The sequence below is a fragment of the Ovis canadensis genome, chromosome 8 (genome assembly GCF_042477335.2).
Source record: "Ovis canadensis isolate MfBH-ARS-UI-01 breed Bighorn chromosome 8, ARS-UI_OviCan_v2, whole genome shotgun sequence".
Taxonomy (NCBI): domain Eukaryota; kingdom Metazoa; phylum Chordata; class Mammalia; order Artiodactyla; family Bovidae; genus Ovis; species Ovis canadensis.
Window position 1 is genome coordinate 71,436,546 of NC_091252.1, and position 27,836 is coordinate 71,464,381.

The 27,836-nt window shown below is 36.7% G+C and overlaps 1 protein-coding gene and 1 pseudogene across 5 annotated transcripts in view; both read right to left on the reverse strand.

Moving 5' to 3' along the window:
• AHI1 (Abelson helper integration site 1) overlaps window positions 1–27,836 on the reverse strand; it is a 223,063-nt gene that overhangs the window by 48,756 nt on the left and 146,471 nt on the right. For 4 of the 5 annotated variants that reach the window (XM_069599286.1, XM_069599285.1, XM_069599289.1 and 1 more), the window contains one exon: window positions 27,656–27,711. In XM_069599286.1, the coding sequence (XP_069455387.1) occupies window positions 27,656–27,711 (56 nt within the window). Of the gene's footprint in view, window positions 1–22,243; window positions 23,169–27,655; window positions 27,712–27,836 lie in introns of those variants that run through there. The other variant, XM_069599287.1, reaches the window with a different exon arrangement.
• Window positions 509–13,890, reverse strand: LOC138445149 (rho-related GTP-binding protein RhoQ pseudogene; annotated as a pseudogene).

Sequence of the window (27,836 nt, forward strand, 5' to 3'; positions counted from 1 at the left end):
TGGTTGGCCTTGTTATTTCACCACTCTGTATATATTAAAATAGAAAGCAACTTACACATAAGAAAGTAATTGGAGCAAAGGGAGAAGATGCTTCTTTGTGTAGATTCCAGAAGGACTATGCAAAACCATGGATGGTGTAAGCCAGGTTGTTATCTTTATAGCCTGTTTTCCACCTAGTTACAACATGAGGGGATTGTAGCTTTTTAACTAGGAAACTCCTGAGACAGTACTTTCTACTTGAAATACAGTATTTAGAATAGATTGTGGCTTTAGATGGGTTTGCTGCTTTTTCAGTTTTTAGGGAAACATTCTTAATGAATTTTATAGAACTCTGACAAAAGGGTTTTTTAAATACTCTCAAGTTTTAAACTGCTTCATTATATACAAGAGGTCTGAGGATAGCTGTAGCATTTCACATGCTTTCTGAGAGAAATGGACTGTTTTCTTGGCCACTGGAAATGTTTCTTATGAAATGAAACAATTTATACATCTTGAACTTTTTTTTTTTTTACTGTTTCTTTGAAGTTAAAATGGCTATGATAGCTCACTAAACACTTCAATCCCTGATGTGTTAAAGTTGAACATTCCACATAGCCAGTGTGCTCCCATTTCTTTTTCTAGTTTCCACCCTTATTCCAGACACAGGTTTTTCTTTCATATCTTTGTCTTGTTTGGGGATCACCTTGGAGATCTGAGTTCCTATTAATACAATGGGTGTATTTAATGTATTACTTAAGTTCTGTTACCCACTCCTCTTTCACATTTTGAAATAAGGCTACATTTACCACAGAGAAGCATATAAGGAGAACATCAGGCATCGGATAAGATAAAAGCCTCAGATGATCAGTCTTGTCTGTTCTTAGTCTTCCTGTTTGGCCATGTCATAGAAAATCAGGAGGTACTAGCTGTCGCCTATGGTGACGCTGACTGTGTATTAGTTGAAGATGGCAGGCACGTAATTCTCCAGGAAGATGCTGTTGGCACAGTTCCTATATAGGTGCGTCTTGCCCACTGCCCAGTTGCCAATCACTACACACCTGAGAATCACTGCCCCGGCCCATGAGCCGTACTGGGCATGGCCCCCTTACTCTACCGGTGGTCCCCTCACCAGCTGTGCATGCCTGCTGCCTCCCAGCAGTTAACAAGTGAAATTAAACTGTAAGAAAGTCTCATTTCTCAGTTATGACAAGGACTATTTGGTCTTTATTATTAAAACAGAATAAAAGAGCAGATTAAAAACTTTAGTAGAAAATCAAATGTAACAATAAATCCTCAATTGTACAGAAGTACATTACTAAACATTCAAATGACTCCTTTACTAATAGTGACACTGGGATTGTATTTTATTAATGAGATAAATGGAAAAACATACAGCCCTATTTCTAGCATCATGTGGTAGAAATATACACAGTCTCTTACAATTATTTCCATGAACACTAAATAAGACAAACTAAAGTCCTATTATGTTTAACTGATCTTATCTGGATAATAAGAAAGATTAGCATGATTAAGAAAACAGATAAAGAAAGCAAATAATAATTGCACAAAGTTTACTGTCTCTGTATCAAACTATCTGCTATATAAATATATATGGATCTTAAATGCTTCATTAAACAGACAACTGAAAATATTTAATTTCTAATACCTTCTGGTAAAGGTTAATGGAAAAAATACTAAACTAGGAATCAAGATAGTGAGTTTTCAGTCCTGACTGGGCCTCCAAAGCTAAAACATACCACAAAACACAAACTGGATGTGTGTAAACTAAGGGTTCTGGGCCAGATGCTAGGTGGTATGCCTTCCATTTTTAAAACTCTATCATGCCAGGTATTCAAATACCCATTACAAATGAACAGCATTCACAAATTTTAATATGAATTCAAAACACTGATTTGTGGATAACAGTGTGACTGTATTCGTTGTGATCACACATGAACCAGAAAAGCTTGTTTGATTGCTGTAATACCACACAGGAAAAGCCTGCTAGTCATAATTAAAGAAGAATAGTGATAAAGCATTTCTTTGGAATTTACCAGTTGGAAATACTTCTTCCTTCTTTGACAAATAGGAATGACTGAGATTTTGGACTTTATAAATAAAGCTACTGGTTTTTTACAATGATTGGTATTAATTAAACACCTTATTGGACATCACCATTCACATACCTTGTTACAGTGAATTATTAGTGCTTTGTTGAAAAAGGCTCTAAAATACATCTCTGTATTGGTTATTTCCTTAAAAAAAATCAAGAAAATGATGCAGACTTTCATAGATTGGACTGCGGATTATTTTTGTTGTTGTTAGTGAAGAAAAATGATAATGCACTTTATTTTTCTTGGGAGGGATAACAAGAGGAGAATTATGAGTCATCGGCTTAGATGAGGGTATCCAACCCAAAGTGTGGCCTCCAGATTAGCAATGACAACATTACCTGGAAACCGGTTAGAAATGCAAATTCTTGGGCCTCATTCCAGACCAACTAAAACCATAGATTCTGGGGATGGACCCAGAAATCTGTTTTAAGAAGCCTGCCAAGTGATTCTGATGTACTTTAAGGTTTAGTTAACTTTATTTTGATGACCTACTTTATAAAACATGTATGTTTATTTTCTGCACATATCAAATATGCGACTACATGGTTAACAAACACTTGGTTAAACATTTTAAAATATAAAATCAAGCTTTATAATAAACTGTTACTGGAAAAACTTATAAAAAGTAAACTTGTTTCTCCTTTCTTATTTTACTTATCTTTCTCAGTTTCCCTCGTCTCACTGAAATGCTGACTAGCTCCAGATTTGAGTAATTTTAACATCTACTTCATCATTTTTTTCAACAAGCTCATGCTCAAACTGCAACTAGGAGTCATAGTAAACATTTCTTAGGTTTCCCTACAACCTCTTAAGGATTAGAGAAATTTTTAAAATAGAAAAACAAGCAAAATTGAAAGATTAAACCTATTCACCAAGCAATAATTATTAGATACAACTGTGTCTGAGCTATTCTTACAGGCTGGGGAGAAAAAAGTGATCACAGCCCTGTCCTTGGGAGTTTCCGTTTTATGTGTCATTGTTTTTGGTCTGGTGGCCCTTTTGACAAAAGGGATACCTTTAATATCTGCATAAGTCACTCTGCTGTTTCTCTACTTTCAAACTGCCAATAAAGAGTGCTAGGGTGCCTGCTAATAATGAATATTAAAATAATAATTTATGAATTACTTTAAAAAGTATAATCACTTTAAAATTCTCCTAACAAACCATGAGCTATGAGTAAATGTAAAATCAGTAAAAAAGAACTAGTTGAAGACAATATTTTTAAACAAATGTAAATCTGAGTATTTGCAAACATATTATTCAGTTTTATGCACTGTCTTAGTAGTTATAAATTTTATACTTCATACTTCAAAGCAGTGGTTTATAAAGATTATACACAGAAATTATACTCCTTATGAAAAATGGAATATTATTTTTTTATTCTGCATTCTTCAAACAGACTTGTACTGTTCCATTCTGGAACTGTTTTATTACTATACTAATAAATCGGGACTTCCCTGGTGGTTCAGTGGTAAAGAATCTGCCTGCCAATGCAGGAGATATGGGTTCGATCCCTAGGTCGGGAAGATCCCCTGGAGAAGGAAATGGCAACCCACTCCGGTACTCTTGCCTGGAAAATCCCATGGATGGAGAAGCCTCGTAGGCTGCAGTCCGTGGGGTCACAGAGAGTCAGACATGACTGAGCAACTTCACTTTCACTTTTCTTTACCAGTTGAGCCACCAGGGAAGCCCAAGAATTGTGGAGTGTGTAGCCTATCCCTTCTTTAAGGGAACTTCCCAACTCAGGAATTGAACTGGGGGTCTCCTGAATTGCAGGTGGATTCTTTACCAGCTGAGCGGTATACCTGGGAAGCCCATACAAAGGCATGATAAGTACTAAATAGGGTAGTTATGGATGTATATGTGAACATGCGTGTGCACACAAATATATAATGTGTGCATGTATTTGTGTGTGTACACATACAAACACGTACATATGTAGTGTAAAATGCTTAGCACATGCCTGAATAGTTCTCAAAAATATTAAGTACTATAACTCTTTGTATGCATTGTATAATTGCTTCTTCTTGTTTAGTCGCTGAGTTGTGCCCGCCTCTTTTGCGTTCCTATAGACTGGAGCCCTCCAGGCTCCTCTGTCCATGGGATTTCCCAGACAAAAATACTGGAGTGAGTTGGGTAAAGAATCCTGGTAAAGAATCCACCTACAATGTGGGAGACCTGGGTTCGACCCCTGAGTTTGGAAGATCCCCTGGAGAAGGGAACAGTTATCCACTCCAGTATTCTGGCCTGAAGAATTCCATGGACAGAGGAGCCTGGCAGGCTACAGTCCATGGGTTGCAAAGAGCCGGACATGACTGAGGAACTTTCATGTTCATACATATGCTTTTGTTTCCTCAATTATAAACTAAAAGATTATTATTTGTCTAAATCACAGAGTTTGGCAGATTCTAAATGTTAGCAGGTTTGCTTTTCTCCTAAGTCTACGCTGTTAATCACTAACCTTACATATTTAAGTTTGAAGTTAGAGGGCTGTGTGGAACCAAGTAAATAAATGTCTGGTTCACTGACTTCGGCTTTCGCTAAGATTTATGCCCAAAGGAGGATCTTTAAGACTTGGTATTTCTATTCCAGATGGCACCTGAAGAAGATCATCAAAGCACTCTTCTTTACATTAGCTTCTCAGTTACAATTTCTTGAAGCCATCAAACTAGGAAGTTATATGGTAAACAGAAATTAGGCCAAAGTGACAGCTGATGTATGTATACTAACATGTGTGTCCATCTGATCACTACAGTTTATATTTATACTGAAATGACTATAAGGCTCAGTTTATTTGGGAAGACTCTGTACAGGAATCTTAAATAATAAATTTAAATGGAAAAGAGACACAGATGTGTAGAGCAGACTTTTGGACTCTGAGGGAGAGGGAGAGGGAGAGGGTGGGATGATTTGGGAGAATGGCACTGAAACATGTATACTATCATGTAAGAAATGAATTGCCAGTCTATGTCCGATGCAGGATACAGGATGCTTGGGGCTGGTGCACGGGGATGACCCAGAGAGATGTTATGGGGTGGGAGGTGGGAGGGGGGTTCATGTTTGGGAATGCATGTACACCTGTGGTGGATTCATGTCAATGTATGGCAAAACCAATACAGTATTGTAAAGTAAAATAAAGTAAAAATAAAAATTAAAAAAAAAAAAGAAAAGCTTTTTAGGCTGCTGATAGTAAGACATCAATAAGTAACTGCTCATCTTATTTAAACACTGAGGCTTGTCTATTTCTAATTCCAATGATAATCCAAAAATTCTCAGAAAAGTTCATGTATACACATGTGAGTATTTGGTTTAATGAGGAAGAAGATAGTAATATAATTACAGAAGAAGAAGCTGGGTGGAAAATGTACTTTAGCATATAAATATAACTGTGATACATACAAAGATGAAGATGGTTGAGTAAGAGGTTCTAAAATGTCCCAAACGGTATTTCAAATGGCAAAATAGAAATCAGTTAATAGAAATTCTGGAGTTGAAAAGTACAATATTCACTAGAGGGGCTTCCCTGGTGGCTCAGACAGTAAAGAACCTGCCTGCAATGTGGGAGACCCAGGTTTGATTCCTGGGTTGGGAAGATTCCCTGGAGAAGGGAATGGCTACCCACTCCAGTATTCTTCCCTGGAGACAGGGCTTCTCAGGTGGCACAAGTGGTAAAGAACCCACCTGCCAAAGCAGAAGATTTAAGAGATGTGGGTTCAGTCCCTGGGTTGGGAAGATCTGGAGAAGAAAACGCAACTCACTCTAGTATTTTTGTCTGGAGAATCCCATGGACTGAGGAGCCTGATGGGCTATAGTCCATAGGGTTATAGCACAGAGTAAGACATGACTGAAGTGACTTAGCACACAGCACAGAAGAGAGAAAAGAGAAGAAAGAAGATTTAGAGAAATAACGGCACAAACTTCCCAAAAATGATTTAAAAAATTAATCTGCACATTCAAGAGCTTACACAAAATCCATGCGGTGTAAGAAAGATCCACACCTAGATACATCGTAGCCAAACTACTGAAGACCACGAATCTTGAAAGCAGTGAAAGTAAAACAACTCATCACACAAAAGGGATTCTCAACAAGATGATCAGTAGATTTCTCATCAGAAACTTTGGAGTTCAGAAGTTAGTAAGATGATGCTTTCAACATTAAGCGTGGAAAGAAAACTCGATCTACTATTCAATATCCAGCAAAATTACCATGTAAAAAAAAGACGAAACTAATATGCTCCCAGATAAGTGATAACAGAGTTTGTTGCTAGTTGACCTGCCCTTTAAGAAAAACTAATGGGAGTCCTTCAGGCTGCAATAAAAGGGCACTTGACAGGAACTCAAACCCATATAAATAAAGAGCACTGATTAAGGTAATTACAGAAGTAAATGCAAAGACAGTATGTGTCCTTTTTTACAAGCAACTTTTCACCTGATTTAAAAGGTAACTTCATGAAGAATTATGAAATGTGCTGATGGTTTACAGTGTATAAAGATGCAATTTCTAGGACCATAATAGCAAAAAGGAGGCAGGAAGGAAAAGAACTGAATTAAAGTTTTTGCACACTAGTGAAATTAAGTTGGTACTAATCTAAACTATATTAAGATGTAAGTTGCAATTTTCAGGATAACTACTAAGAAAATAACTCAAGTATAACACAAAAAGTAAAGAGATTTAAATTGGTGTATTAAAAAATATTACTTTAATCAAAAAAGAGTAATTAAAGAGGAAAGGAGCAAAAAATACATCAGAAAAACAAACCAAATTATAGACCGAATTCTATCTTATCAATAATTAAATTAAATGGAAATAGATCAAGCACTCCAAATGGAATGCAGAAATTATAAGAATGGAAAAAAGACATATTCAAATCATCTGCTGTCTACAAGAGGAACATTTCAAAAGCACAATAAAGTTGAAAAGAAAGAAAAAATAGGCCATACAAACAGAAACCAAAAGAGAGCTGGAGAGGCTGTTCTGATAAAAGGCAAAATATAATTTAAGACAAAAATTGTCAATAAAGATAAAGAAGAACATTTGAATGATAAAATTGTCAATCAATCAAGAAGCCATAAATAAGTATGAATATATATGCAACTAAAAAGTCTCAAAATACATAAAGAAAAAGACAGAATTTAAAGGTAAGCTAGATGATTCAACAACAAGCTGTTGAGACTCCAATACTCTAACTTTCTATAATGAATAGAACTAGGCAGATCAATATGGAAGACTTGATCAACACTAAAAATCAACTAGATCTAACAGACAACTATAGAATACTCTGCCTAATAAGAGCAGAATACATATTCTTCTTAAGTACATGTAGAACAATCTCTAGAATAAACAATATGCTAGTCAAGGCTATGGTTTTTCCACTAGTCATGTATGGATGTGAGAGTTGGACTGTGAAGAAAGCTGAGCACCGAAGAATTGATGCTTTTGAACTGTGGTGTTGGAGAAGACTCTTGAGAGTCCCTTGGACTGCAAGGAGATCCAACCTGTCCATTCTGAAGGAGATCAGCCCTGGGATTTCTTTGGAAGGAATGATGCTAAAGCTGAAACTCCGGTACTTTGGCCACCTCATGCAAAGAGTTGACTCATCGGAAAAGACTCTGATGCTGGGAGGGATTGGGGGCAGGAGGAGAAGAGGACGACAGAGGATGAGATGGTTGGATGGCATCATGGACTCGATGGACGTGAGTCTGAATGAACTCCGGGAGTTGGTGATGGACAGGGAGGCCTGGCATGCTTCGATTCATGGGGTCACAAAGAGTCAGACACGACTGAGTGACTGAACTGAACTGAACTGATGCCATAAAATAAGCCTTAAAAAAACCCAGAAATCATAAAAATGTGTTCTCCAATCACAATGAAATGAAAATAGAACTCAGAATCAGGAAGACACTTGGGAGATTCACAAAGGTATAGAAATTAAACAATATATTCCTAAATAACCAATGGGTGAGAAAAAAGAACACCAGGGAAATTAAACATCACATACCAAAATGTATGTGGAGTGGCCAAATAATGATTTGAGGAAATTTTGTAGTGTAAATGTTTTCACTGAGGAAAAATCAAAACAATAAGGTAACCTTATACTTTAAAACTGGAAAAATAAAACTAAACCCAAAGCAAGCAGAAGGAAGGAAATGACAAACATTAAGATGGAAATAAAAAACAGCAAACAGAAAAATAAGAGAAAATTAACAAAACCAAAAATTGGTTCCTTGAAAGACCAAGGAAATTAAAACTTTTGCTAGACTAACTAAAGGTGGTGGAATGGAAGGTAACACCCCAAATAACAAAAATCAGGAATGAGAGAGCAGATACCACTATTGGCCTTAGAGAAAAAAAGGATTATAATAAAGTGCTATTATTAACTGTACATTAACAAATTAAATAGCCCAGATGAAAGGGACAAATTCCTAGAAAGACACAACTTAAAACTGACTGAAGAAGAAGAAAATCTGAATGGACCTAAGACTAAAGAGACTGAATTAGCAATCAAAAATTTCTCATGAAGAAAAGCTTAAGTACAGAATGAAACACTGGTGAACTGTACCAAAGGTTAAAAAAAATAATGTCAATCTTTTACAAAATTCTTCCAAAAAATAAAAGAGAAATGAACACTTTCTAACTCACTTTATGAAGTCAGTATTACCATGATCCCAAAGCTGGACAAGAAAACTACACACTTCTTATGAATCCTGATGTAAAAACATCAACAAAATACCAGTAAACAGAATCTACAACATATAAAAAGATTATACACTATGATCAAGTGGGATTTATCTCAGAAATGACAGTCTGGCTTAACATATGACAGTCTATGTAACAGACCATATTAATAGCACTAAGGAGAAAACCCACATAACCATTTCAATAAATATAGAAAAACCATTTAACAAAATCCAACATCCTTTCCTGATAAAAACACTCAATAAAGTAAGAATACAAGAAAGGTTATGCACAAAAATGCACAGCTAACAATATATTTACTGGTCAAAGACTGATAGCTTTTCCTCTAAGATTAGGAGCAAGACAAGACAAAGACACAACTTTTTCTACTTCAACATCATACTGAAGATTTTAGCCAATAAACTAGGCAAGAAAAAAGAAAGGCATCAAGATGGAAAGAAAGAAGTAGAGCTATATTAGCAGATGACATGATCTTATGTATAGACAACCTCAAGGAATCCATTAAAAAACACTTCAAAACATATTTTAGAAGTAGTAAACAAATTCACTAAGGTTATAGAATACAGTTGAATATAAAAAGTGAGTTATATTTCTATACCCATGGAATGAACAATCTAAATAATAAAACCAAGTCCATTTACAATAGTATCAAAAATAAGAAAATACTTGAAATAAAATTTCAAGACTTATATACTGAAAACAAAGTATCACTGATAGAAATTAAAGAAGACCTATATAAATTGCAAGGCCCATGTTACTAGATTGGAAAAATACTATACTCAATTTTGATCTACAGATTCAACACAATCTCTATCAAAAGCTTTGTAGAAACTGAGGTGATTTTTAAAATTCATATGGAAATGCAAGAGATGTAGAATAGCAAAATAATATGGAAAGAGAACAAAGTTGGAGGACAAACTCTGCTTTTAAAACTTACTACAAAGCTACAGCAGACTACTAACGTAAAGAAAGGCAAATGGATCAGTGCAATAGAATTAAGAGTCCAGATATAAGTCCTTATATTCATGGTCAAAAACTGAAAAGTGTGCCAAGGCCGTTAAATAGGGAAATAATAGCCTTCTCAATAAATGGTGTTAGGAAAATTGGATAGATACATGCAAAAAATAAAGTTATAACCCTAACTCATATATAAAAATTAACTCAAAATGGATTATACATAGACCTAGAGGTAAGAGTTAAATGCATATATCTCTCCAGGAACACACAGGAGCAAATCTTTGTGACCTTAGATCAGACAATGGTTTCTTAGACATGGTACCAAAAGCAAAAGTAACAAAAGAAAAGAATAGGAAAATTGAACTTCGTAAAGGCTAAAAAACAATTCTGTGCTTCAAAGGACATGATCAAGAAACAGAATAAGGCAACCTACAGAACGAAGAGACTTGTACCCAGAGTATATAAAGAACTCTTAGAAGTCAATAAAAAGCAAACCCAACTAGATATAAATAATGTGAATATATCTATATCATAGCTATATATATGAGTTACATAATTAGTTGGTCATGGACAAGGAGGCCTGGCGTGCTGCAGTTCATGGGGTCGCAAAGAGTCGGACATGACTGAGCGACTGAACTGAACTGATTTATATGCTATATTCCTGGCATATGAAAGGCATACAGTATGTTTCAGGTATAATTATTATGATTCAACTGCTAGAGTTCTTTGAGTTATCACAGAGGCACGGTGTTTTAAAATAGAAATATTTCTATAGGGCACTCACAACTATAAATGTGATCCTATTTTCCAAATTAAATGTAGATGTGCTAACTTCAACTCCATTTCTAAAAACAAAACTGTATTTCTACCCTTGGTATGATAAGATCTGAATCCCCTACATATATACATATATATCATATTCATTAAAATATATCTAACTTAGATAATTATATAGTAAAATATAATTATAATTTCCTCAACTAGAAAATGGTCAAAGAATTTGAATGAATTCTCCAAATAAGAGATACAAATAGCACTACAAAATATGCTAACCTCATTAATCATTAAAAAATGCAAATCAAAATCAGGAGATATCGCTTTTCACTCAATAAAATGACTATAATAAAAAAGACACTAACAAGTGTTGGTGAGGATGTGGAGAAATTGAAACTCTCATACTTGGCTGGTGGGATTGTAAAATGGTTCAGGCACTTTAGAGAACATTTTGGCAGTTCCTCAAAATGTTAAACACGGTTACTATATGACACAGCAATTTCAGTACTAAATATACACTCAAGAGAAATGAAAAACCTATGTCCACACAAAAAGTTGTATGTAAATGTTCACACAGCATTATTCAAAACAGCTAAAACTGGAAGCAACCCAAATGCTCATCAATGAATAAAAGAATAAATAAAATGCGGCATATCCATAATTGACTATTAATCAGCCATAAAAAGGAATGAAAATCTGATTCATACTATAACATGGATGAACTCTGAAAACATGCCAAGTGAAAGAAGCTATATACAAAAGGTCATGCATATTATGACTGCATTTATGTAAAATGTCCACAATAGGCCAATCCACAGAGATTATTATCAGATTATTATTTGCCAGGGGCTAGGGAGAGAAGGCAATGGAGTGGGGCAGTGTCTACTACTGGGTATGGGATTTCTTTTCGGGGTGAGCATTATGTTTTAAAATTGGACACTGATGATGCTTTCAAAACTGAACAGACTAAAATTCAATGAACTGGAAACTGTAAAAGAATAAACATTTTTCTATGTGAATGATATCCAAATAAAGCTGATACTAAAAAAAAAAAAAAGAACATCATAGAAATTATGGCTACAAAAAGTGAAGTTAGCCATGATGAATAAAGGAACAGATACAAGCAAAAACAACACAGAGATGGAGACCACAGCAACTCATGTCAGAGAGAAGAGCCTTGATTCTGGCTGTGAAAATGCACAAAAGAGGTCATATTGTGAAAATGTAACAGAAGGAGTAAACAATATATGTCGAACATAAGAGAAATAGATAAGCTTAATATATCACCAAGGTTTTCTCAGTAAGAGCTAAGCAGCTGGTAGTGTTAGTTGCTCAGTCATGTCCGACTCTTTGCGACCCCATGGACTATAGCTCACCAGGCTCTGTCCATAGGATTTCCCAGGCAAGAATACTGGAGTGGGTTGCCACTTCCTTCTCTAGGGAGCTGGTAGTTCCAGTGACATGTAAGTCCCAAGTTCAGTTCAGTCACTCAGTCATGTGGGACTCTTTGTGACCCCATGGACTGCAACACGCCAGGCTTCCCTGTCCATCACCAACTCCTGGAGCTTACTCAAATTCATGTCCATTGAGTCAGACATGACTGAGTTGGACAACCATCTCGTCCTCTGTCATCCCCTTCTTCTCCCATCTTCAGTCTCTCCCAGCATCAGGGTCTTTTCAGATGAGTCAGTTCTTCGAATCAGGTGGCGAAAGTATTAGAGTTTCAGCTTCAGCATCAGTCCTTCCAATTAATATTTAAGACTGATTTCCTTTAGGATGGACTGGCTGGATCTCTTTGCAGTCCAAGGGACTCTTAAGAGTCTTCTCCAACACCACAGTTCAAAAACATCAATTCTTTGGTGCTCTGCTTTCTTTATAGTCCAAAGAAAGACATCCATACATGACTACTGGAAAAACCATAGCTTTGACTAGATGGACCTTTGTCGGCAAAGTAATGTCTCTGCTTTTTAATAACTTTCCTTCCAAAGAACAAGCATCTTTTAATTTCATGGCTGCAGCCACCATTTGCAGTGATTTTGGAGCCCAAAAAAGTAAGGTCTGTCACTGTTTCCATTGTTTCCCCATCTATTTGCCACGAACTGATGGGACCAGCTGCCATGATCTTAGTTTTCTGAATGTTGAGTTTTAAGCCAACTTTTTTTACTCTCCTCTTTCACTTTCATCAAGAGGCTCTTTAGTTCTTTGTTTTCTGCCATAAGTGTGGTGTCACCTGCATATCTGAGGTTATTGATATTTTGCCTGACAAACCTGATTCCAGCTTGTGCTTCATCCAGACTTAAATTGAAGAAAGTAGGGAAAACCACTAGACCATTCAGGTATGACCTAAATAAGTCCCAAGGAAGGTGGTAATTTTATTGAGCTGTACTCATTTTCAGGTTCTTTGGTTACCAAATGGTTAACAGCCTATATATTTATTATAAAGATCTTCTAGTAGAATGGAGAAAGAAAAGAATAATTAAGATTAGAAACATCAACTAAGGAGTCATTCATGCTTAAGTACCAGCTGACACTTGAGTTTTAAAAGTAGGTCTCAAGGAAGAAGGAAAAAGTCCAATCACCTCATTCTTGGGCGATTACCTTTTCATTCCTGTTCTTTTTAGTCCAGTTCTTCAAACAGCTGTCTGTGGCATGCGGGTAGCATAGTTTGAAGCATAGCAGGTGTTTGTAATTTCCTTTCTCAAGGTCACAGGTGACTCTGCCAGTGCACTAGAAAAACCACAGCTTCTGGGCCCCTTTCTTCCCACCAAACCCCAAGATCCCCTTCTCACATCCAGATTACTCTCGTTACTTATGTGTCTTTAACCCACCTCACAGCTATGAGAACTGAAGTGCCACTATTCTGAGGAAATCTAAGGCCCTATCCACTAACCTCAAATCATATCTGATTAAAACTTCTTGATGGGTAGATGGGATGTTTTCCAAGAAACAAAGTTTGCAATTGGCTTTCTTAGGTAACATCCATGGTCGATGATGAAGAGGGAGGAATCTGTATTTGGCTCTTTCCTATCCTCAAGGTCCTCATGACTCTTCTTGGCTGTCGTTCTGGTCAGTTCTATCAGTACTGCTCAGCTGTCTACTCTCTTCGTTACCACCCCTGTCTAATGCCATTACAAGCTACAGTGATGATACTAAGATAGGATGAGATAACACACACTATAGAGCAGGGTTTTAAAAACTTAAAAATTATTTTTATAGGTGTTAATTGCTGCTAATATTACCTGAGCTGCTCCCACTTTCCACAGAATCTGCTTTGTGCCATTGACTGACATTTGAGTGTGATGGTTTAATAGTATAAAATGATTCTGCTCTTAGGGAGTTAATATTTTTGGCTCGTCTACCACAGTGCATTAACGCATTCAATTAAAATGTTTCCAGAAGACTCTTAAAGGCCTTTTGTGTTTCAGTTTCTCTACTGGCAAATGATGATGATGATGATAATGCTTTTATCTTACAGAATTATGACATTCATGAAGCAACCTACATAAAACATTTTCCATAGTGACTGGTACACAGTGAGTGCCCAACAAATGTTAGGTACGGTTGTTATTACTCAACTCCTAAAGTTCTTTATCAAAGAGCAATGGTATTTTGCAGCAAAACATTTCTGTAGTACTTTAAATATAATCATATTTTCCAAACAAAATATAGATCTATGAACTCCAACTCCATTTCTGAAAAGGAAATTTATTTCCCGGTTTGTCAAAAAAGCTTTGAATCCAAAAAGTGCCCTTAAGAGAAGTCTGCTCATGTCACCACATTACCAGGCCAAGATATGGTGACGAGAAAATTTTATAAAGTTTAATTAAAAACACAGAACAAGAAGTTTCAATCCCTCTAGGGACTTATCTACTTAATCTTTATGTATCAAACTAACGGGTGACCCAATAATGTGGTTACAACAAAAGGTGTCTGCATTCTTGGAAGACTGATCTCTGGGGACACTGAGAAACTGGGAGGATAAAGGGCGTCACAGGAAGAAAAAACCTGGTGAACTCATGTATGTTTATCAAGGTGATGAAAGAATCTATGGAAGATGAGCAGTGGGAGATAGCAAATGTCCATCTAGGCAGAAAACATAGAGGACTAGTTTGATAACTTCTGACTAAATTTTCCCCAAATAGAAAACAATATCCCATAAAAATGATAAGTCTGAAATTTTTTTCTAGGTAATTGCTTCATTTTATAGCATGATCGACTCAAGTTTTGGTTTCAGTTATATAATATGTTGATCCAACCAGTCCATTCTGAAGGAGATCAGCCCTGGGATTTCTTTGGAGGGAATGATGCTGAAGCTGAAACTCCAGTACTTTGGCCACCTCATGCGAAGAGTTGACTCATTGGAAAAGACTCTGATGCTGGGAGGGATTGGAGGCAGGAGAAGGGGACGACCGAGGATGAGATGGCTGGATGGCATCACTGACTCAATGGACGTGAGTCTGAGAGAACTCCGGGAGCCGGTGATGGACAGGGAGGCCTGGCGTGCTGTGATTTATGGGCTCACAAAAACTCGGACACGACTGAGCAACTGAACTGAACTGAACTGATCCCCCAAGGAAAATGGCTTTTATTTACATGGCATTTTGTTGATAAATAAAAACTTTAACTGACCATAGATAGAGAAAATTTTGCCTTTTTGATTTTGTTTGTTTGGTCAATATTTTTCTAATGTTATGAATAAAGACGGTTAAAGGGCATTACAAAATCTGCTCATGTTACAGAGTTGAGGAGTGACCACAGCTGAAAAAAATAATCAGGATTCAAAAGAATAGTGAGTAAAAAATAAACTGTTGAAATTCAACAAGGATAAATGGACCACAGCACTTAGGGCTAAACAATAATAGTGGAAAGCTGAGAGATTACTGTGAGCTAGACAGTACTGAGCTCAGTACTGTGAACAGCACCACCCACTGAGGTGGGTGCTATTATTACCTCTTTTCAAGAGATGGGCATACTGAGGGACAAACAGGTAAATAAGGGGAAGACAGGTTTGACAGTAAATTTTTAAAATATCAAGAAATTATTTTTAAGATCAATATCAAACACAGTATCCAGATGACAGAAACCCAAAATATCACTCTTCTTCATATTACAACTAGAATAAGTTCAGTTCTGGATGCTACTTTCTAAAGAATGTGAACAAACTGGATGGATTCAGTATAGGTGAAGCGGGATCAAGTGGATGGAACTATCTTTAAAAAGTCAAGATAAGACAGACACGCCCAAGCATCTCAACAGCCATGTTTATAGAAGAGGAAACTGACTTGTTCTGTAATGATCTAGAAGCAAAGCAAAATCAAGATACTAATCTTCTGTAGTAAAGCACAAAACTTGAGTAATTAACGAAAACATAGAGTTTCTAAAGTAGAAGTAATTTTTGTTTTCCAGGAAAGAATGTATCCACAAGCTAGGGGACTGTTTTTGTTTTTTTTTTTTTTTCATCCTTCTCATATGTTGAAGCTAAATGGCTAAAAACGTGTAGAGATTAGAAACACTGCAATGCTTTCATCAAAATATCCCACGATTAGCAGACAGTGCGGTCTCTGGCAAATATGAAAAACTCCAGAGGCTCTTAAGTAACATGTTAACTAAAAAGAAAAAGAAATTCCTGGCTCTATATTTACTATTTATGTGACCCTAGGGCTGCCATCTATGGGGTTGCACAGAGTTGGACACGACTGAAGCGACTTAGCAGGAGCAGCAGCAGCAGGGAAGACACTTATCTTTTCAGTGCCTCAGACTTGTAATTTATGAAATTGGGATAATAATAAGGGATAATAGTACTTATTGAAGAATTACACAGATGAAAAGAAAGTAAATATAAAGATACACTGGCAACACAGTAAGTAGTCAATACACATATAATTATGATGAACAATCTTGGAGGTTTGGGATCATTATGAACACTAGTAATATAAATAATAGCTAGTGATACCATGTGTAATGCATTTGACAGTTCTCATATTGTAGCGCTGAACAAGAACATGGAAAACCTCTCTTTTAGTGGTGTTCACATTTTATTACGGGAGACAAAATTCCAAAATTTTTATAGGCCTTTCTGCTATAAAGCCTTGCATTCTGTAGAATGAGGCTTATGAAAAATGCAGTTGTTGCAGACTACTTAAAATCTATGGAACTTATAACTAGAGTGCTGATAGAAACTAACAATTCTAATCAAAGCACTAATATAGTATTAAACCTCTGCTGGTATCTGCACCCAGCATTACTGTTAAGTCAGGTCCATGAAAAAATTTACTTTCAGTAGAGACCAGTTAATCAAAATTAAAAACCCAAACAGGTTTTAGATTTCTTCATCTCTCAAACAAAACAATTTTTCTGAAATTAGGGGAAATGTTTTTTGCAGCTTCTTCATTTATACTAGCAGCTATTGAAGCTATTAAATCAGCTACTAGCAAAAGGCATTTCAGCTTTTTTTCTAAAATTACTCAGTCTTTCCATTTGGTTATGAGAAAAGCCTGCCTTTGATGGCTGTGAACTCAAACCATGCAGGAAAAAGTCTTCTGCAATCGTGTTGGCATCGTTCGTCTATTTGCTAACTGCACGCTGGCTAATTTGTTTTACAGAAACACAGGCTGCGCTTGCAGTGACAGTAAGCACTACTCTAAAGAGACAGGTTAGAGGGCGTCGCAAATGTTTCGAGTGGGGCATATCGCCACCTCCCCTTATGCAGAGCTCCTGTCTTCCTGTCTTCCCAGTTTAAGTTCCCAAGGGAACAGACACCTTTCCAGCACTTGCTCTTTTTGCTGTTTTCAGGGGGGAAAAATATGACCAAAATAATTCCTCTGGAGTCAGGTCTCAAGGGAACCATGTGTTCACACTTCTAGATATCTCACTAGCTTAACTAAGAAAGTTCTTCAGCTAGAATCTAAAATGGAAAGATTTTCATTTTAGTTTTTTTTTTTTTAATGCTTTGGATGTACTGTTTTAGGAGATTTATGTACTTTTGAATTATTCTTGATTCATAGTTTTGATGAGCCGATTCCTCAAGTTCTACCAGTTTATATAACTGAAGATGTTTTTATTTGTATGGGAAAGATAGTCAGTGACTGAAAAGGGCAAAATAGATTATGGGGTGCTCTTTCAGTAGAGCCCCAGGCAGCAGGACCAGTGTCCCTTCTTCTCCCTGCTGTACTGCACATACTCTCCAACCCCTGCCAAGTTAAACAGTTATCTGAACACCATATCCTACTGCTTGGCATCATTTCACCAAGCACTGGGCTCACGAAAGTGGAGAGATTTGGTTGGTAGTGAAAGGACTTAGGTTTTTGATCTACTAAAGATAACTAACCCACGTCCATTAATTAAGCAGCATGAAATTTCTAGTAGCAATGGTGGTGATGCGCACTTGTCAGTCGATCCAGTGGACACAACTGAGTTCTATGTATATATTATAGATATACAGAAAATGTGTGAATTCTGAGTCCTGAGAACAGAAAGAATGAGAGAAATGATCAGTGATTATTCAAGTGATGACTATCAGAAATTTGCTTAGATTTTCTTCTTTAATATGTTTTCTTGGAACAGTAAGAGCAGATAAAAAAGACCCAGAAGTATACCTAAAAGATTAGCTTCTTCAAACATCCTCATTTTACCAACTAGAAAAGTTTTAAGTACTTAGTAAGGCATCACTCAACTCAATGGACATGAGTTTAAGCAAACTCCAGAAGATAGTGAAGGATAGGGAAGTCTGGTGTGCTGCAGCCCATGGGGTTGGACTTGACTTAGTGACTGAACAACACAATAAAGGAATCTTGCTACAACTGCCCTCACACTACTCCTTTGCCAAATGCCAAAATACAGTCTGCATCTTTCTCTCCATTGAGGTTCCTGGATTCTTCCTTTCCTCTGAGAAATGTTTTCAAAGTAATAATGTTGCATAAATACAAAACCTTAACTTTTCACTTTTGAAGAATGTGGAAAAAGAAACATTGAAAAAGAAACATTTACTAAATAGTTCTATATAGGTTCCTTTCATGGCAGCCCTTTGACACAACATTACTTTCTTTTGCGTAAGTCAACAATATACACACAAGGCTATGTTAATTGCTATTGCATTTTCCATCCTCCTCCCAAGACAGTTTCCCAAACTGCTTCCAGTTTATCATGCTTCCATTCTGCTCCCAATCTCCCAAACATTTCTGACTACCCATGACAGCACAAAAACACCCTCTGTTTAGAGTCCCCTGGCTTCCAAGATGCCACACGATTCCTAACTTTCTATGTCTCTCTTCTCTATCTGTCTTCCACGGGGCTTTTTCCAACCTTCTGAATAAGGACATCCCTGAGGTCTAGTCTAGCTCTTTGCACTTATTTCTATAGTTTCAGCCTTTACTCATTTAAACTGTATATGCTGACAACCTGTAAGAAATGGTGATGAAAACAGACATGGCCCCTACTTTCAGGAAATTTACATCCATTTGACTGAGGAAGACAAAAAGATAAACATGAAAATAACTGAACAAAAAATTACAAATTGAGATAAGCATTAAGAAGGGAAAAAAAGTGCAATGAAAAAGACTAAGTGGGGAACATCTACTTCAGATAGAGTGCTGAAGGAAGATCCTCTGAACGCCTGACATTTACTGGGATCTAAAGAAAAAGCCCATTATGCCAAAGGGTGTGTATATTCCTGGCAGAAAGGCCAAATGTTCAAGGCTGATAGGTGAGTGTGAGTAAGGCTGGCTGTGTTCCAGAAACTCAGAGCAGAGAAGATCATAAGTTGATGCTGAAGAGGTAGGCAGAGACCAAATCATGCAAGGCCCTGTAAGCCCCAGGAAAGGATCTGGGGTTTATTCTACATGTAAGAGGAAGTTATTGAGGAGTGTTAAAAAGGAGAAGGATAATGCATTCTGATTCTCATTTTAGAAAGATCACTCTGGCTGCTATGACTTACAGAATGGATGGACAAGGTGCTCACACATTTAGGATTGCCCAAGACAGTTCTAGTTTATATGTTTGTGTCCTGGTGTAACTGGATTTCTGCATTAACTGCCAGAAAAAGCCACAATATGCAAATACATACATACATACATAAAAAACTTTAAACAATGAAAAGAGAAAAAAGAAAGGAGGTTGATCAAGACACAGGTAGGCCTTTGAGGCAACATTTATCAGATTTCCTTGCTCTTGGTTTCCCAGCTCTAGCTGGGACTCTGGGGTCCTCCCTTGGATTCTTGACTTTAGGTTTGGGACATGGTCTTGTTCTTATTATCTGGCCATCTCCTGTGATGAAATAATATTCAATATCTGTTATACAGAAACATATTGAGTGGAATGTGTCTCAACTCATTCATTCCTCACAATGATCCTTGAAGTAGGTATTACCCTCACTTGCAGATAAAGAGATAAAGAATCTTGTCTGAAGTCACACGGAGTAAAAGTGGCTAAAGCAGGACTTCAAGCCAGGACATCTAGTCTGGACTCAGTGTTCTCTAAGCCCTCTTCTAAAATTACTCCTCATTGCAAGAGACCTGGACATGTTTAGGGATCTAAAAGTAGCTCAGAGCAGTCAGCGTGAGCATGAGGAAAAAGCTAGAAGTAAGTCTAAAAAGGTAGCAAAAGGCTTCAAATCACATGCTACATAGCTTGGCCTTCAACTGGTTGGAGATGGGGTGCACCCCAAGACCTTTAACATATGATCATATTTATGCCCTGGATATGGGCTTCTCTGATGGCTCAGTGGTAAAGAATCCTCCTGCCAATGCGGGAGACGTGGGTTTAATCCCTGGGTCAGGAAGATCCCCTGGAGAAGGAAATGGCAACCCACTCCAATATTCTTGCCTGGACAATCCCATGGACAGCGGGGCCTGGCAGACTACAGTCCATGGGGTTACAAAGAGTTGGACACAATTTCTCAACTAAACACCACCACCAATGCCTTGGACAGATAAATAACTCTGTGGAGAACAAACTTGGGAAATGAGTAGAAACAGACTGGTTTCTGACCGAGCTTTTTCTAAAGACTGGGTATCTGCCTCCTTCCAGGACGAGGCCTTTGGACACCTGTTGTGAAGAGTCTGCTTGCTCCCTATCCATGATGATGCATGGGATTCCCACAACTGAGGCCTGGGCCCTCTGACCATTGGACCTCCCTTCTGGAGCCCAGAGCTGTGCAGTGTGGCTCTCTCAATCAGAACAAATGCAGATCTTCAAACGCATCCTCTTTTCTGAGGTCCAAGCCTATATTCTCAGTTCTCTACTAAACATTTCTACTTGTACATGGCCTATGGTTATGTGAAATTTAACACGTCTAATACAGAATCTATTCTTCTCTAAACATCATCCTGTATCCCTATTTTAAAAAAATCTGTTAACAGCCATCATTCTCTCAGTAACCTATGTCTGTCTCCTGTGTTACCTCTTTTCTTTTGAGTTTCCATCATTGACTCTAGTTTCCAAATATTTCTCATAAGCATACTTCTATTTCCATTTCCACTGTTCCTTCCTTGTTCAGATCCTTAACACCTTGGAAAGTGGATTATAACAGGTTCACAGAGCACCTACTTTCTTCTGGTCTCCACCACCTACAATTTCATGTGTGCTTTTATTTTAATTAAAAAAAAATCACCCCTTGGTCATATTATTCTCATGCTCAAATGCCTTACTGTTGCTTATACTGATAAAAGTCTCAATTCTTTGTCTAATATCCAATGATCTTGATAAATCATGCCCCAATTACCTTTTCTTAATCTATCTCTGATTAAGAAGAGTTCTGAAAAGCTCTGCTTCATGCCAACTGTCTCCATCTATAAACTGTGTACTTCCCTTCTCCTTCTATCTTCAGTCACACTGTTACTCCAGTATCCTACTCCTTTTAAAAATCCCATATTTCCTTTATGATTCAGTTAAGCACTTTCCTACTCTAAATAGCCTTCCCAAACCACTCAAGCCCTGGGAATTCCTATGGGAATCCCATACCATATTCCTATACTTGAGTACAAGTTGCCTTAGTGACATGACATCTGTATTCATTGCTCTGAACTTATATTCAATTCATGTGTTGAGGTTTAACTGCTTACAGGCCTTCCTGGTTGCTCAGACGGTAAAGAATGTGCCTGCAGAGCAGGAGGCTCGAGTTCAATCCCTAGGTTGGGAAGATTCCCTACAGAAGGGAACGGACACCCATTCTAGTATTCCTGCCTGGAGAATTCCATGGACAGAGGAGCCTGGTGGGCTACAGTCCATGGAATTGCAGAGCTGGACACGACTGAGCAACTAACACTTTGATCTCACTTCACTTTCAAATTAGACCAAGAGTTACTCAGAGACACAAAACATGTTTATACTTTTCTACATTGCTACTTTCCCCCATACAACTCTCACAACCACCCAGCACTTGGTATTGTACTGTTCTATGGGTACTGTATACCTAATGTTTGTTGATGGTTTAGGAAATAAATTCCTATTATGCCACTGTTGTATGACAGTTCTCCAGGAATATGACACTTTCAGAATTTTAAAACTTTGTCAGGTAGAGGAATTTAGCAAAGCCAAAAGAGATTTGGGGAAAAATCTGATAAAAACAGATGTCAGTAGAGTATGCTAATGGGAAAAATCAACATAAGCTTCATAATTTACAATGTCTGGAGAAAAACATGCAGATACTTAAGAAAAATGTTATAGACAACTCACAAGTGGTCTTTAGAGAAACTTATTTTGGACTTACACTTGAATTTCAATAGAATTGCTCTGAATTGCTACTTTATTGATAAGTGAAAACAGATTCTTTTATGACTTAAGTTATAAAAGCTTACAGTTTATCAGTTCCCTCTCCACCCTGCAATTACCTTCAGGAAGAGATTGGCCATAGGCTGTATTTTATGAGTTTTATAGGGGCACATTCACTGTAGTTTACATACTATGAATTCCTGGAAAATTCTATAGATTAGAGAAAATAAAGTGCTTCTTTGGATCAAAGACATTTCACTTGAACTCATGTATTTATCTATAAACAAGCTGCCTCTGACAGTATGTTAAAATGTGAAAGACATGTTTTATGTAAACATATGTATAAAGTATATTAAGCTAATATGTGATAATGCAATATGTAGCAATCTTGTGAACACAGAGTGAGATAAACAATGATAATAATCTAACAACAAAAACAACTCAAAATGTTGTAGAATTAATATCATACAAACCATAATCATATAATCCAAAGGAAGCTCAGAAGAAAGTTTAATTTGTATGTATATTTATTAACAAGTGTACTATTAAGGGCAAGCAACACTGCAAATATCCCAGATATATTTTCAGAATAGGAAAATACTCTAAAACACAGTAAAGTTAACCACTGATGAAAAATCATATAATGAAAGTTTATCAATCAAACTCTTAGAAAACCTAGAGGGAGTTTAACTGTGGAATAAATGAATAGCTTGTTAAATTGGTCTTACAACAATGAAGAAAAACGAATCAACATTTAAATTTCCAATCAAGCTAGGATATTTGAATTCTTAATAATTTATGCAACACTTAGACAGATGGCAACAGTGTTCTATAACTGGTATAATTCTTATGAGACAGCCTGGAGTTTGTTTCAACTTGTGGTAGATGCGCAGACTTCTACAAAAACACAAGCTGTAATTTTGTAAATGGACAAAAAATCCCTGTTAAAAGAAAAGTGGTTCTCATTAATGCAGGTTGTGAGATCACTGAATAAATTAAAAAAAAAGAAACAGTATTTGCATTACATGTTTGGAATGTATGAACAGAAGTTTTGGGCTTCCCTGGAGGCTCAGACAGTAAAGAATCTGCCTGTAATGCATGAGACCTGGGGTTGATCCCTAGGTAGGGAAGATTACCTGGAGAAGATCCTCCAATACTCTTGCCTGGGCAATCTCATGGACAGAGAAGCCTGGTGGGCTACAGTCCATGGGGTTGCAAAGAGTTGGACACCACTGAGCGACTAGACTAATACTTTCACGTCTCAGGAGAAACTTTACAAAAATGGTTGACTACAATAGGCCATATTGATGTTATTTGAATTTTATCTTACCTGTTTTCACTGGAAGAGATTCAAAAACAGTTTCCCTCAAATCACTAAAAATTCTTTATATGTTCAACATGGTTTACCATGTTTTAATTCCACTAGAAAATAGGAAAAGCTACGGGAACTGCTGTGCATATGACTGCACATTAAAGGGCAGGTAGGTTTTAACCATGTTTCTCATGTAACAACTTACAATAAGAAAAGACCAAACATGTGGGTGGAAGACTTCCTTATGCTAGTTGCTATTTCTCTTTGGTTTGCAAATAAGTCCTTTATTTAAAGTAACTATGGGACTTTAAAGTAACACAGGGACTCAAGCCTATGCTGATTTAACTATTAACTAACTTTTACACCTGCCTTTCAGAGTTCGGACAATGACCTCTGATTAATCTGAGTTTGATATTATCCTTAACTTGCTATAGGCTATAAGCAGGTGCAGCAACTAGCTCTTAAAGTGGCATGATCTAATTATTTTCACATAAACTAATATTAGGGTTTCCCAGGTGGCTCGGTAGTAAAGAATCTGCCTGCCAATGCAGGAGGCTCGGGTTTGAGCTGGGATCGGGACGATCTGGAGAAGGGAATGGTAACCCACTCCAGTATTCTTGCCTGGCAAAGCCCATGGACAGAGGAGTCTGGCAGGGCTCCAGTCCATGGGGTTGCAAAAGAGTTGGACATGACTTGGCGACTAAACAATAACAATGATCTTAATATTATGATTGTATCATGTCTTATTTGCTTTTCCTATAATAGTAACTTAACATATCTGAGTGAATACCATTCAGGCCAAAAATCAGTGAAAAGAAAAACACATGTTTATGCATCAAATCTGAGCTAAGATATTCGATATAAAGAAAATACAAGAAAATCTGTAGTATGTGAACAGGCAAAACAGACTACCTATACAAAGGGATAACTATCATACTGATATTTACTGTCTCCCAAGATACTAAATGACAGAAGGCATCTTAAGATGATCAGTTTCCAAGTGTTTTGAAGGGAAAAGGACTAAAACCCCTGGCAAGCTGTCTTGTACAAAGACAAATAAGAGATATTTTAAAATATACAGATTGAGGTAATATAACTTTCAATTTATATTTCTTAAAAAAAAAACTTGAAAATATACTCCTGGATATGAAAAAATGCAGAACTCTGCAAAAAAAAAGTAGTGATTATAGTCAGTGAAGAAGAGAGGTTTGATTCTTCTTGGTGGACAAGGTCATGCCATTAGGGGACATTCTGTTTTACTTTGTATCAAAGACACCAAGACACCTCCAAACACAGATACGGTATTACGCATGTCAAAAAGAAAAAAAAAAATCTAAGTAAATTGAAATTCATGTAATAAGTGGAAAAAGGAAATGAGTAAATTGAGTGAGAAAGAATACAGAACCAAGGGACAAAAGGGGTTTTATTCTTAGGCTAACCTATATTCACTTGATATAGGTGCATCCCACTACAAGGCTACAGGATCAACCTGGTTACAGGTTCTCTGTAACCATATATTTACAGAAAGGTTCATTCCAACTTGAAACATTAAGAAACACATTTTTCTCCTTCAAGGAGGCCTGAGAAAGTCTTGTTTCCTTCCCTTGCTGAATAGTCATACCTAGCATCTAGCATCCCCTTAGACCCCAGCCATTTCATGGTAGTACTTGGATGAAGAGAAAACGTAGAGAGGTTGGCTAGAAACTGGTGGCTAGGTATGAGACCAAGGGTCAGTCAGAAGCCTCAGCCATTCTGAAATCCTAGCCCATTCCCCCTTTACTTTTTCCCCCAGGCACAAGGAGTATCTCTGAATTTATATGTATCACATTTTGTTAAATTTTCAGACAGACTTTTTCTTATTTCTTTTATCTCTAAATATTTTCTTCTCTTAAACTCTTTAGGGAAAATAAGGGCACACTGATACAAAGGATGGAAATTAGGTAAAATTATATTTCTATGAAAATTAGACTTTACCTACCCTGGGGCCCAGAAGAGATTGGGTAATGAACAGAGTTGTGATTCTGTTTAGCAGTTATGGAGAAAGGGCCAAGGGTAACTTTGGTAAGGCAGCAAGCTGCGGAACTGTGGGCAAGAGGAGAAAGCTTAATTTGCCAAAGAGAGACAGGAGGAGAAGAGCTCAGAAAGAGATGTCAGAAAGGAAGACTGGCTCAAATCGAACCTGGAGAAGTAATGAGTGTTTGGAGAGTGTCTGTATAAATGAAGTATTTTCAAACTTACTGACTACACAGAATATATATGTTATTAATATATTAGGAGTCACCATTTAATAATCCAACTGGACAAACATAATCAAAGACCCACAATATCTAAACAATTATGCATTCGATTTTGTTCCTAATTCACTGGTGTCATTTTGAGATTAGGGCGTTTCTGCAAATGGTGCTATCATTATTTCTCAGGATTTCGTGACTATTTGGTTCTATTATCATTTAATTAACATGGGAATCTCCCATCAGCCTACAGAGTGAGACAAAAACACCTTACAGGTTGCACTTTTCTGAGTTCCAAAATGTACAAAACACCTAGAAATGTAAACACGGTGCTGCAGAGCAGCCTACAGGAATAAAATAAATGTCAGAAGTATATAACCAAATGAGATTATTCAAATAGCTTAAAATAATAATTTTCTACAGTTGCTAGCCTTCCTTTTTTTTTTTTTAAGTCCATGACCCATTTTAATCTTTAAGTTCAAACAACAGACCATGTCCTAAATATGCCAGCATCATGGTAGGTACTGGCTAATTTCACAACGTTCATTCCTCATTGTTCATCCCATACAGGGTCTAGTTTTATTAAATGTTCTTCAGTTTGGTAGAATCAGCTGTGGTGTCAGCACCTCTCATCCCAGACCGATGATGTATCTAGAAATATGGCTAAAACACCATTTTCTTATTCCCAATATTTTAAATGCAAAGGGCAAAAGTAGCATTATTTGATACAATGATCTGGTGACTCCAGTTCTTGCTGCCGCCATCTTTTTTTTGCCTACTGTGAGCCCTTCTCAACCCATTTCCTTGCTCCTACTGAAGAAGGGGGTTTTGAGTAATTGGCTGCTATAGCCTTCTATTTTTAATATTAATGAATAAAATTTACATAATGTAATTGTTTTAGCATACTCACTAAAGGATAAGTGGAACACACGATGCACATGTACTTTTCATGATTAATTCCTCAAACACCAGTCTTTTCTGAAGTCCCACACATTAAGTTACCAAACATGCTGAATCAATTATATGGATTTATTACAAACAGACAATGGAATCAATTTGTCTGTGAGAAAAATATTGATTATCAATAAAATACAGCTTAATACTTTCTTATTTTCTTAAAAATGGTATTTTAGTAAAGCTTTCCTCACAATAGGAAATGCTGAATTGTATGGAGTACTTGAAAGATTTATTATATCGAAAGGATAAGAAACAATAATGTGTTTAGTAAGAGATACACTCTAGTCTATTTTATATAAATCTTTGAAGTGGGAACCAGCAACTGATGTATATTTCATACATACAAATACTATGTACAGAGATTAAAAGGGAAATTTAATTGTCTTTCTTCAATACTATCTTCTATAGTTCTTTTTAATATAGTAAATAGACACCATAATTATCAAACGTCTTTTGTTGTCTGGTCATAATAGAAGAGGGGTGAAAGATTAGATTTCACTTCTATAGTAATAAAGCATAGTAATCTACAGGAGAAATGAAGCATAATGGCCTACTTTCACTATTACAAAACATTCACTCTAAAAATCATGATGCTAGTGCACAAAATAACGCTCATTTTCACAAGGGTGTAAATCAATTTGCATAAAGATGTTAAGTACTTTATCAAAAGTATAAAGCTTCTTAAAAACCATTCTATTCATAACACTACTATAAATAAGTACTTAGAAAATTGATAGAGCATCTTACTTTCCTGTATCTTAGCAAAAATTGGTAGTTTTTCTTCATTAAGGTTAATTTTTAAAGAGATAGAACTCTTGGCAAAAGGTAGGTTACAAGAGTTTTCTACAATGACATTTCATGTCACTACAACCAGCATCATTTTGTGCTTTCTTAACAGTTTTAGCAATGTAGAAACAGACTGCCTTACCGTTGGTGCTGTATCTGCATGGTGGTTGCAAGGCTTTCTTTCTATGCTCATAATCCCTGTGAAATGAAAAGATTGTGAATATTTGCTTATTACACCTAAACATTTTATTTTAAAAACATTTATGTCAGCAAGACATAACTCCTACAGCTTACAAGGAAAAAACCTCGTTTGGATGGCAGAA